At 48.3% G+C, this 13,040-nt stretch overlaps 1 protein-coding gene across 4 annotated transcripts in view; it reads left to right on the top strand.

The window, feature by feature from the left end:
* The first annotated feature begins 1,083 nt into the window (after positions 1 to 1,083).
* BEGAIN (brain enriched guanylate kinase associated) overlaps positions 1,084 to 13,040 on the top strand; it is a 167,845-nt gene continuing 155,888 nt past the window's right edge. The window contains exons 1-2 of one of the 4 annotated variants that reach the window (XM_038750991.1): positions 1,084 to 1,163; positions 2,997 to 3,025. In XM_038750991.1, coding sequence (XP_038606919.1) covers positions 3,012 to 3,025 — 14 coding nt within the window. In that variant the 5' untranslated portion in view covers positions 1,084 to 1,163; positions 2,997 to 3,011. Of the gene's footprint in view, positions 1,164 to 1,430; positions 1,587 to 1,927; positions 1,991 to 2,753; positions 3,026 to 13,040 lie in introns of those variants that run through there. The other 3 variants (XM_038751000.1, XM_038750982.1, XM_038751010.1) reach the window with 3 other exon arrangements.

Raw genomic sequence — 13,040 nt, forward strand, 5'->3', positions numbered from 1 at the left:
AGGTAAGTCAAGGGATGAGGGAGCAAGGTGATTGAGTGCTTTAAAGCCAATGGTGAGGAGTTTCTGTTTGATGTGGCAGTGAATGGCCATTCATTCATTAAATCGTATTTATTAAGCACTTACTGTGTGCAGAGCACCATACTAAGTGCTTGGAAAGTACAATTCAGCAACAGAGACAATTCTTGCCCATAGCGGGCCTACAGTCTAAACAGGGGGGGAGACAGACAGAAAACAAGTAAACAGACATCGGTGTAAATAAATAGAATTATAGTTACATACATAAGTGCTGTGGGGCAGGGAGAGGGGGGAAGAGCCAAGGGAGTGAATCAAGCTGACATGGAAGGGAGGGGGAGCTGAGGAAAAGGGGGTAAGCCTGGGAAGGCCTCTTGGAGGAGGTGAACCTTCAGTAGGGCTTTGAAGTGGAGAAAAGTGATTGGTGGGTTTGAGGAAGGAGGGTGTTCCAGGCCAAAGGTAGGGCATGGGCTAGGGTAGGCAACAAGACAGGTGAGACTGAGGCACAGTAAGAAGGTTAGCACCAGAGGAGCACAGTATGGGAGCCGATATATAGAAGGAGAGAAGGAAGATGAGGTATGAAGGGGCACCCGCTGAAGGTTCTTGACGAGTGGGGTAACATGGACTGAATGGTCTAGATTGTAAAGTCTCCATCACGATCACCGGTGGTATTTGAGTCATTCTTTCGGCAGAATACTGTGCTAAGTTTTGGGAGATTGCAATACAACAGAGTTGGTAGACACGTTCCCTGTTGGAGGAATGAGAACTCTCCTTGGCAATGGACCCAGAGTCTCACTTTGTATTGGGCAGGCACTGTAGGAGCAACGAATATGGCTGAACTGCCAGGCTCCTGGTCCGAGAAGAGGGCTAGGGAAGGGAGAGGACTGAGTGAAGTTTCTTGAAATACAGATTGGCTGAAATTGAGATCAGCTGTTCTGCCAGGCTCTCTTTCACTCCCACTCTCCCCCCCCCCCCCTTCTTCCTCTCTCTTTCTCCCGCTCCTTCCCTCTCCCCCCACCGTCCCCGTGGCAGCTTTGGTCTAGCCCAGGTGGAGAGCGGTTGCTTAATTCACTGGGTTTCGTAGTCTGGGCGCGGGTCCAGGGTGAAAGAGCGTTTGCTGGAGTTTCTGCTGAGCGCTGCTTCGCCCACAGGTGGGAATCGGATGCGTTCACTCTCTGCCCCTCCCTTCCCTTTCTCCAGGAGGCCTCGCCGTTTCTAGACTGTGAGCCCGTTGTTGGGAAGGGATTGTCTCTATCTGTTGCCGAATTGTACTTTCCAAGCGCTTAGTAAAGTGTTCTCCACTCAGTAAGCGCTCGATAAATACGACTGAATTGAATTCGGTGTGAGGTGCTGGAGGATGGCTTCATTTGACTGTCGAGGGTGGTAGAGACGCCAGCTTCCCTGCCTCGCTCTTGCGTTAAAAGGAATCCCTCCCCCAATATACCTTCTTTCTACAAGGAGAAAAAGTCCTCCGTTCCCTGGAACCTGCCTAGTTCGCATGGAGAGAGTTGGGGGTGGTAAAATCCCAGCCTGCCAGGCTGGTTTCTCACTAATTCCCCAGCTGCTTCCCTAGGGTGAGTAGCCAAAAAAAAAAAAAAGAAATGCTATTTTTGTGTCCTGGGTTTACCGATCCGCTGCTTGGGTAGGGGAGAGAGCCAGAGTTCTCAGGAGCCAGTTGCTAAGATTTGAGTAGAGAGCACTGTGTCCAGGAGGGGAAGGGAATAGAGGGGAGAGGAAGGAGGAGTAAGGTAGAATTGGGGAAGGGTGGGGGGAAGGAAGGAAGAAAGGAAAGGAGTCCAGGGACCGAAAGGTTTTTCTCCGGCTCGGGAGGAGCCGGGGGGCGCTGATGTCTAGACGGTGAATCACTACCTCCGGTGGGGCTGCTCGGCCTCCCGGGCCGGGACCCCGGGGTCCTCGGAGCAGGGGGAAACCGCGAGTCCGGAGGAAGGAGGGGGGCTCCAGCCATCCCCATTCTCAGGTGGGCTGTTTCTGTCGGCCCTTGGCCAAAGCATCCCGGTCCGTCGATTTTTACATTTCCCCTCCAACGAGAGGAGGCGGGAGAAAAGGTGGGGAAGCCCCGTCTCTGTCTGCGAAAGCTTAATAAATGGAAACCTCGAGCGGGAATAATGGGAGAGCCCGGAGAGGTAACTCGGAGGATCTGGCATCTCGGAGTCAAGCGAGAGGCATCCTAGGGCTGGTGAAAGCCGTTCAAAGCCCTGTTCCGGCAGGGGAGGACTCTCAAGGGTTAAGAGATTCCTTGTTCTGTTGGGGGAGGGGTGCGTGTAAGGGGTTGGGGGGTGAAGGAGGAAGGAGAATCGAGATCCACTTAAGACACCTCCCCGGAAAATCCCGGGGGCGGATTCGGCTACCCTGGTGTCGCCATGGCAACCCCGAACGTAAGGGTTAAAAAGGATGCTGCGTTCGGGGGATGCGGTAAATGGGCGAGCCAGGACGCACGGGGGGAGATCCACGGGGGGCAATTATCGTCCAGGCGGCTTTCCGCGCGGCCTCGCAAGGGTTAACCGCGGAGGGGGCTGCAGGCTCCGGGACCCTCCCATCCCCGCCCCGAGGGCGGCTCCCCCGGCCAGGGAGGGGAAGGGTTAAGGGGAGGATGGGCGGCGCGGGCGCTCTCCGTTAGGGGAAGTGTGAATGATGCCAAGCCTCCCTTCCCCACTGTGCGCTGCAACTTTTTGTACGGAAGCCAGCAGGCACAAGGACCTGTTACTTGCTTTTTCGTGGCCCGCCTCGACGCTTCAACTGAGTCATCCCGTGGCTTCTGGGTACCCGGGGGCTTTCTGCAGCGTGCTGCATTCTTCTCGACTTAATTTGTCAATGGCCTCTTTCCTGCTAATGCAGACGTGGAAGCCGACCGCCCCCCACCCCCAAGACACTTGTCGAGAGCCGTTCGCGAAGCCTTAACTATGCCTAAATCTCCCGACTGATTGTTTTCCTTCGTTGAATCTGTTGTTTGATTTTTCTTGTAGGCCTCTGCTGCAGACATGGAGAAAATAAGGTACGTCCCGCCGTTTCTTTTCGGTGAAGTAGGAGGGAAGATCTGTTTAGTGCCCTGAGAGCTGGGGCGGAGGGCGATATTTTCCTTCAGGTGAAAAGGACAGATCGTTACCGGGAATTCTGCGCCTGACATAGGAGGGGGTTTAAAGATCAGAGCAAATGAAATGTGATTATGCCGGCAGATGTGTTCTGGAGGCGTGCTAATTCAACAGGGCTATTTGACACATGTTTTTATTAGGTACAGGGTGGTCCCTTAGAGACCCTGACCACATTCCCAAGCTGATGGGACCATGTGTCATGCTTTTAATACGAGCAGTGGATCGATAATTCCCGACACGGTTCTGAAATGTGAAATTGATGGTCCAGGCATCCAATTCCCAGAGGTGGGGGTGGGGGGTGTTTCTGTGAAACGCTGTGCTGTCAGCAAATGCTGTCTGATTGCTTGACTACCAGGATACAGCTTGACTCGGTGACAAAAAAAAGAAATTGTTGTCATAACTCGTAATGTACCAGTTTTCAGAAACGCAGCTTTGTGTTTTCAGCAAAGCAGTTGCCTCTTCTACACATCAAAGTTGGCCCATCTCCTGTCCAAATTTGTGTCTGCTTTGGGGGAGCTTGCTTTTGTGTGTCTTGCAAACAAATTAAGTATTGTAGCCATTTTTTTATGAAATACTCTTATAGCTTTGATTATAGCCTCTACATGTCAAGCGGGGCCATTGAACGCTAAAGTTTTAACTACCATTTTTTTTTCTTGCTCATTCGCAGAACTAAATGATCAAGCTGAGTTGAATATTCATGACTTTCTCATTCTCCATTTGTTTTGACTTTGAAAATCCAAATTTTCTTTTGCTTCTGAATTTAATGAGGTATTCTGCACAGCACACAGCAGAGCTTACCTTTTAGCCATTTGATGAAAGCACAACTTTTCCCATCCACCTCCCTAAATGATTGCTGAGTTTAACCTGGTGCTGTAGAAGTTGGAAAACTTGGGTTGAGAGGGAAGAGGCAGCCAGGAGTCAGTGATGTGAGCAAGAAGGATAGGGCACAGAGGAAACAGCTCAGAAAGGTTCACTGCCCAACTCTAACAGATTTTAGTGAAACCATCAATTTAGTGACGTTACTTTTTTTTTCCAACTTCACCATGGAAGAAAAGGAATTTAAAGTTCTTTAACCTCCCAGGTGTAACTTCCAAGCCTCTTAGAAGCTCTTGAGACTGAAAAGTCATTATGGTTTTTCAAACTTGTAGGGCATCTGGAAGCATAACACTGAAGATTCACAGTTCCCCAGCTTCGATCTAGACATGCTAAGGTTACCATTATCTGGGGAGGCTGCATGATGGGGTCGGGATGAAAGTCAGGATCGATCGATATTTATTGAAGTCTTACTCTGTGCATGACTCTGTTCTAAGAGCTTGGGAGAGTACAGAAAATTTAGTAGCCCTGATCCCTGCCTTCCAAGATCTTACAATCAAGGATGGGGACAGGGACCCTAAATTCAATTACAGGTAGGATGACGAGTGGTACACAAACCCCGGGGCACCTAATGGAACCCCCATGTGGAGTGCTTAGTACAGTGCTCTGCACAGGGTAAGTGCCCAATAAATATCATCAATTTATTGACTGGCATATGGTCCCGAGCAGATATCTTGCTCCAGGAAAATAATAATAATGGCATTTGTTAAGCACTTACTATGTGCAAAGCACTGTTCTAAGTGCTGGGATATGTGATTCTTGTGTGTCCTCCTGGCCCTCACTGAGGCTTGAAATCTATCACAGTTAGTAGTATTTATTCAACATTTACTGTTTGCAGAGCACTGTACTAAGCACTTCAAGACTACAGTATAATATAGCAGATGCATTCCCTGCCCACAATGAGCTTACAGTCTAGAAGGGGAGACAAACATTATTATAAATAAATAAATTACAGATATGTACATAAGTGCTGTGGGGCTGGGAGAGGGAATGAATTAAAGGAGCAAGTCAGGGTGACACAGAATGGAGTTGAAGAAAAGGAAAAAAGGGCAGGGAAAGCCACCTGGAGGAGATGTGCCTTTAATAAGGCTTTGAAGCGGGGAAGGGGGCAGCGGGGGGAGTGATTGTCTGTCAGTTATGAGGAGGGAGGACGTCCTAGGCCAGAAGCGGTAGGTGGGCGAGAGGTCCGTGGCAAAGTAGACCAGATCGAGGTACAGTGTGGAGGTTAGTAATAGAGGAATGACGTGTGCAACCTGGGTTGTTTTAGGAGAATAGCAAGGTGAGGTAGGAGTGGGCAATCTGATTGAGTGCTTTGAAGTCAATAGTAAGGAATTTTTGTTTGATGTGGAGGTGAATGGGCAACCACTGGAGTTTCTTGAGGAGTGAAGGAGTGAAGGAACATGGCCTGAACGTTTATGGAGAAAGATGATCTGGGCAGCAGAGTGAAGTATGCACAGGAATTGAGAGACAGGAGCCTGGGAGGTCAACAAGGAGGCTGATACAGTAATTAAGGTGGGAGAGGATAGGTGATTGGATGGAGAGGTAAGGGTGGATTTTAGCGATGTTGTGAATATTGAACCGACAGGATGTAGTGATGGATTGGTTATGTGGGGTTGAATGACAGAGAGGAGTCAAGGATAATGCCTACATTAAGGGCTTGTAAGACAGGAAGGTTGCAGCGCTTAGAACAGTGCTCCAGCACTTAGAACAGTGCTTTGCACATAGTAAGCGCTTAACAAATACCAAAATTATTATTATTATGGTGGTGCCATCCACAGTGATGGCAAAGTCAGGTGTGGACAGGATGTGATTGGGAAGATAAGTTCTCTTTTAGACATTTTTGCGGTGACAGGAGGACAACCAAGTAGAGATATCTTGAAGGCAGGAGGAAATGTGAGACTGCACAGAGGAAGAGAGAGAACAGGGCTGGAGATGTGGATTTGGATGTCATCCAAATAGAGGTGGTAGTTAAAGCCATGTGAGCATTTCAGTGGGAGGAGTGGGTGTAGATGGAGAATGGGGGGGGGGGGGAACTGAACCTTTAGGGACACCCACAGTTCTGAGTGAGGGGCAGGGGAGGGGACGGGGGCAGAGGAGGAGCCTGTGAAAGAGACTGAGAATGAGCAGCCAGAGAGATTGGAGGGAAACCAGGAGAGGACAGTGTCAGTGAAGCCGTGGTGGGATAATGTTTCCAGGAGAAGGGAGTGGTTGGCAGTGTCAGAGGCAGCTGAAAGGTTGAAAAGGATTAGGATGGAGTAGAAGCTGTTGGATTTGGCAAGAAGGAGATCATTGATGACCTTTTGAGAGGGCAGTTTCTGTGGAGTGAACGGGATAGAAGCCAGTTGGAGGGAGTCAAGGTGAGAATTGTATGAGAGGAATTTGAAACACTAGGTGTAGACAACTCACTCAAGGAGTTTGGAAAGGAAAGGTAGGAGGGAGATGGGGCAATAGCTGGAGGGAGCCCTGGGGCTAAGGGATGGTTTTTTAGGGTAGAAAAGACATGGGTGTGTTTAAAAGTGGTGGGGAAGAAGCCATTGGAGAGCATACCATTGAAGATGGCAGTTAGAGTTTTGATAAGGTGTGAAGGAATGGGGTCGGATGTGCAGGTGGAGAGAGTGGAATTTGAAAGAGGGCAGGAGATCTCCTCTAGATATACTGCTGGGAAAGATGGAAGAGTTGAGGGGGCAGGGATTGGGGAGGGGCAGGGGAGATTTTAGGGAGATCACGCCTAATAGTGTCAGTGGTATTTATTGAGCGCTTATTGTGTGCAGAGCACTGTATTAAGTTCTTGGGAAAGTACACTACAGTAGAGTTGGTATGTACATATTGATAAATCATATCTTATATATTATTTATATCAATGTCTTTCTCCCCCTCTAGACTCTTAGCTTGTTCTGAGCAGAGAACTACCAACTCTATTATCCTCTCCCAAGCACCTAGTACAGTGTTCTGCACACAGTATGCCCTCAGTAAATACCGATGATGATGATGGCAGATGCCATCCTTGCCCAAAAGGAGCTTACAGTCTGCAGGGCCTTGAAAGGTCTCTGGTGGTTGAACTCAGACAGGAGATATACTCTTGTCTGAGTGGGCAAAGAGGCCAGGGACAATTTTGGGTCAGATGGCCTGGAAGAAGAGCAGTGGTGTACCCAGGGGCCATCTTTAGGATGATATGTTGCACAATCATTTGCCGCCTCTGCAGCCATTGAAGATCCCACAGCAGCTGATGTCTAAGAACAGAGATTTGCCTCCCTCGCTCGTGTTCAGTCTCCTCCCCTCCCCCATGTGCTTCTAAAAAGTTCTCATTTTCCCCCACACACCTTCTCTTTAGAGAAGCAAGTGCCTCTGTAAAAGCAATCAATCAATTGCATTTACTGAGCACTTTGTGCAGAGCACTCTGCTAAGCACTGGGAGAAGATGCACAGGTGGGGATTAAATATGGTTCCTGTTCCTCAAGGGGTTCACCATCTAAAGTGTCTAGTTGTAATAATAGTGGTATTTAAATGCTTATTAAGTGCCAAACACTGAACTAGATACAAGATAATTCTGTACCACATGGGGATCACAGTCTGAGGAAGAAGAATAGGAGTTCAGTCCCCATTTTACAGATACGAAAACTGAGGCACAGAGAGCTAAGTGGCTTGCCCAACATCACACAGCAGGCAAGTGGTGAAACAAATCATTCAATCATACTGAGGGATTGCTGTGTGCAAAGCACTGTACTAAGTGCTTCAGAGAGTACAGTATAACAGTAAACAGGCACATTCCCTGCCCACAATGAGTTTGCAGTCTAGAGATTATAACTCAAGTCCTCTGACCTGGGCCTGGACTCATTCCACTAGATCATGTCACCTCTCCAGTATAATATAATGGTATCTAATATTAAAATTTGCAGCATCCTAGAGTCTCTCTGGATTGAAAAGTGCCACCTGAATGGAGATGTTTGGGTAAAGGGAAGGCAGAGGGAGGGCCAGAAGTCCAGAGCATGGAGCAGTAATTGTCTCCTGCCCCCAAAACTTTGAGGGTCTTTACCCTCCCCTCCAGAGAGGCCCAGGGTGGGTTGTCGAACCCTACAGTGAATTGGCAGAGGCGATCCAGTCCCAGGACAGGTTCCTGGTTTCTCTGTCTAGTTAGGGAAAGACATCTCCAGTGCCACTCTCCTGAGCCATTCCGTGCCACTGAGAGTGGCTGTCATGGATCCAAGGAGTCCAGGAAATGTCAAATCAAAGACTGGTCCACCCAATCAACTTCACAATCTGCCCTCTTGTAGGTTCAGTAGTGGCATCAGCCTAGTGTTACTTTTGCTGTTGGGTGAGATTGATAATTGTGGTATTTAAGTGTTTTCTTTTTGCCAAGTGCTGGGTTAGATACATTATAATCAGATCATGCCCAATCCGTGTGCCACATGGGGCTCAGTCTAAGAGTGGGAAGGAGAACAGGTATTTAATCCCCATTTTACAGATGAGAAGGCTGAGAAGCTAAATGACATGCCCAAGGTCACACTCTTGGCAGGTAGCAGAGTCGGGATTAAAACTCAGGTCTCCTGACTCCTAACCCTGTGCTGTTTCCACTAGGTCACGCTACTTCTCTATAACTTCCAAAGTCCTGAGTCCCGGGGTTTCCACCATTTATCACCCAAGGGAAAATATTTGCTGTTTCATCATGAGTCCTAACTATGCTGTCTCTGAATGCCATGCTTAATCATCCTCATCAAATATTTGCAGGAATTCCCATGTCACTCTATCTCCTCCTCCTCCCTCCCCCCTGCCAAGCCTTCACCTCCATTAATCCTTCACGAGCCAGTTTCTTCATTTCCTTAATATCTCTGAGGCAGAGTTGCTCTCTCTTGACCTCCCAGCAGGTCACCCAGATCATCTTTTGGTTGAGACAACTGAGAACATTTTCCTCAAATCTGTGGTTCAGTGAGCAGTGGCAGTCGGGCTGACAAAAAGCTGGGTGTCATGAGGAAGGGTGCAGAAAGCAAGCAGAGTGTGTTTGGCCGCTCTCTAAACCACAGGGTCTCTGAGTCTAGGCTCTGGCCTGGTATCTGGTCACTGCTCCTTAGAAAAAACGTTGTAGAGCTGGAGAAAGGCCATAGGAGGGAAATGGAGATGATGGAAGGGATGAAGCTGCTTTGACAGACTGAAGAGACTCTCTAGTCTGGGAAGACTAGTACTGAGCAAGGGACAGGACTGACATTTACAATTGCTGGCTGTTTCAAAACAAGCCCAAAGAAATACTTTTTCACCCACCAGAGGTCAAGTTTATGGTGGCTTCCTCTCCCTTCTGCATCATCTGTGCACTTGGATCTGTGACCTTTGGGCATTTGGTATTCACCCCACCCTCAGCCCCATAGCAATTATGAACATATCTATAAATTATGTATTAAATTTGTTAATATAACTGCCCATTTCCTCCTCTAGACTGTAAGCTCATTGTGGGCAGGGAAAGGGTCTATCAACTCCATTGTACTCTTTCAAGTGCTCTGCATGCAGTAAGCACTCAAATACCATTGATTGATAGGCTGACAGTATCAGTACCGTGGAGGAGTTGGACAAGTTCATGGATAAGAGGTCAGTAGTAATAATAATAATAATTGTGGTATTTAAGTGCTTTACCATGTGCCAGGCACTGTACTAAGCAGTGGGGTGGACACAGGTAAATCAGGTCGGACACAGTCCCTTTCCCACATGGGCTCACAGTCTTAATCCCCATTTTACAGATGAGGAAACTGAGGCCCAGAGAAGTGAAGTGACTTGCCCTAGGTCACACAGCAAACCAACGGCAGAGCTGGGATTAGTAAACCGCTAGAGTGAAATGTGGGGTTGTCAAAAGGTCAGAGATAGGGTTTGATGGACCCCATATCCAGGGATGGGCCATCCCTAACTTTGAGGATGGCTGCCAAGGGGGCAGTCAGCCCATGGTTCCTCCAAGCCTCCTGGTCACCCCCATCATCATCATCATCATCATCATCAATCGTATTTATTGAGCGCTTACTATGTGCAGAGCACTGTACTAAGCACTTGGGAAGTACAAATTGGCAACATATAGAGACAGTCCCTACCCAACAGTGGGCTCACAGTCTAAAAGGGGGAGACAGAGAACAAAACCAAACATACTAACAAAATAAAATAAATAGGATAGATATGTACAAGCAAAATAAATAAATAAATAGAGTAATAAATATGTAGAAACATATATACACATATACAGGTGCTGTGGGGAAGGGAAGGAGGTAAGATGGGGGGATGGAGAGGGGGACGAGGGGGAGAGGTAGGAAGGGGCTCAGTCTGGGAAGGCCTCCTGGAGGAGGTGAGCTCTCAGCAGGGCCTTGAAGGGAGGAAGAGAGCTAGCTTGGCGGATGGGCAGAGGGAGGGCATTCCAGGCCCGGGGGATGACGTGGGCTGGGGGTTGATGGCGGGACAGGTGAGAACGAGGTACTGTGAGGAGATTAGCAGCGGAGGAGCAGAGGGTGCGGGCTGGGCTGTAGAAGGAGAGAAGGGAGGTGAGGTAGGAGGGGGTGAGGTGATGGACAGCCTTGAAGCCCAGGGTGAGGAGTTTCTGCCTGATGCGCAGATTGATTGGTAGCCACTGAAGATTTTTGAGGACCCCCATCAGAGACAAACCTGGGCTGGGGGATTGTTTCTGGTCTAGCCTTGCCACTGTTTGCCAGAATTGAATGTAAAGAAACTTTCTCTCAGATAAGTTAGGATGCATGTCCCTGCCCTGTTCAGCAGGAGAGAACTGATCTGCTTTCAAGAAAGGCAAACCCTCTGTCATCTCCCCTCTATAGCTCGGTTACAGTCTCCCTCTTCACAGCATTTTAGAAACTTTAAAAATCCCCATTCCCTTCATTCCTTTTCCCAGCATTGCCTCCATCTAGCTTTCTGCTGCCCTTTAAATTTCCTCCCAGACCTTAAACTCATAGAATTAGGCTTAATCCAATGCTGCTTACTTCACGCATACCCTTCCGCTAAGTGTTTAGGACGCACTGACATTTCCCCCGAAGCCCCTTCCTCCCCTTCTCCCCACAACACTCCTGTCCTGTCTGAGGGATGTGGTAAGAGCTGGGAAACAGAGATGGGATATGGGCTTTCTCAGGGAGAGATGTCACAGAGTAATGAGACATTAAGATGCTGAAAGGATTCTGACATCTTCCACCCTGGAGTGGATAGTCATAGGAAACCAATGGCTCTCCTTCCTCAGAGACACCATCTCGCCTAAAGGAAGAGGCATAGATGAGATGACCTTGTCAAACCTGCCCCTTCCTCTTTCAAAATGATTAAAACCCACATCCTCCACAAAGCCATCCCAGATTAATTCTAATTGGATCTATATAACAATTGTTTATTGTTATATTGTACTTTTCCCAACCTCTTAGAACGGTGCTTTGCACATAGTAAGTGATCAATAAATGCAATTGAATGAATCGGTATATTAAATACTTATAAACTATCAATATTAATGTCTGTCTTCTAAACTGTAAGCTCATTATGGGCAGGGAATGTGTCTGCTAATTCTGTTGTATTGCACTCTCCCAAGCGCTTAGTACAGTTCTCTGCACATAGTAAGTGCTCAACAAATACCATTGATCACTTCAGCTGTCCTTAACCTTGGGTGTGTGGCTCAAATGATGTGATTTTGTAGCTGGTGTGCTTATAGATCTTCTAAGTTCTAGGCTAAGAAAACCCAGGGCTCTAAGCAAATCCAAGGAAAGGGGAAGGGGCACCTTCTTTCTCTCCCTCCCCCACTTTCCCCTTCTCTTGCCTGTCCTTTGGCTCTGCTTTTAATAATAATAACAGTAATGATGGCATTTGTTAAACACTTGCTATGTGCAAAGCACTGTTAAGCGCTGGGGAGGATACAAAGTGATCAGGTTGTCCCACATGGGGCTCATAGACTTAATCCCCATTTTACAGATGAGGTAACTGAGACACAGAGAAGTTAAGTGACTTGCCCAAGGTCACACAACTGACAATTGGCGGAGATGGGATTTGAACCCATGACCTCTGACTCCCATGCTCTTTCCATTGAGCCATGCTGCTTCTCTCTCTTTTGCCCTCCCTTTATTAGTGTCCCATCTTCCCGCAAACTCCTAAGCCCCTTGAGGGGCTTGGGCATCTAGGAGTTTATGTTTTCTTCCTTGGGCCCCCCTGGGTGCACAGTGCTGGGACAGACTCTGTGGAGGGGAAGCTGGGGGAGCTGGGCCTGCCAGAGACTTACTCTAGCAGCTTTTCCTCCAGCATGAGGTGTGTCAGCCTAGGAATCGGTCCTCCTGTCACTTTGCCCTTCTTTCCGGCATGCTCAGGATCAACCTGTCAACAGCCATGCTGGGTTCCTGCCCCAGGATCATTACTTTTCAGGGGTTAACTAGAGTGCTCCCGATCCCCTGCCCAGACTGGACTATTGCTCCAGCTACTGAGGGCAGTGTGGGTGTGGTTGGGGGAGAGGGCCAGTCCTGGAGGCTGGAGAAAGACTGACCAAATGGTAGCCCTTGGGTGGCTGTGAACAGCCCTGTCTGGGTTGGGAGGAACATGGAACTCCAATGGTGATGGGATTTATTTTGGTCTTTATAGTGTTTGTTTTCCCACTTTTCCTTGTGGGCTGTCACTGACCCCCTTTAATCCCTGCCCTGTATCCTTAGATTTGAGCCCTTTGAAGGCCCGGGACCTGATATACTTTTGATCTGTGTACTTTTTCCCCAGAACTTAATGCAGTGCTTGGCACATAGTAGGAACTTAGTAAATAGAACTATTGGGCTTTGTAGGAGTCATTTTACTTGAAATACAAGTTCCATGCCCAGTCAGATTCAAGGCTGAGATCATCTCTCGATCATGTTCTCCCACTGTCAATAATCCTAAGGGCAAGGGGAGATAAATGCCGAGAGGTCACTTCGTCCAGCCCCCTGCTTCCAGAGAGGTGAAAGTCTAAGCCAACCGTATAGTCTGGTCATTTGTTTGACCTCCTTCAAGGGTGCAGCTTAGATTGCTGAGGTGCCTTATCATTCTGATCCTCAGAAAGTCCTTCTTTGTGTCCCACCAGACT

This window comes from Tachyglossus aculeatus, chromosome 1 (assembly GCF_015852505.1).
Source record: "Tachyglossus aculeatus isolate mTacAcu1 chromosome 1, mTacAcu1.pri, whole genome shotgun sequence".
Lineage (NCBI taxonomy): Eukaryota > Metazoa > Chordata > Mammalia > Monotremata > Tachyglossidae > Tachyglossus > Tachyglossus aculeatus.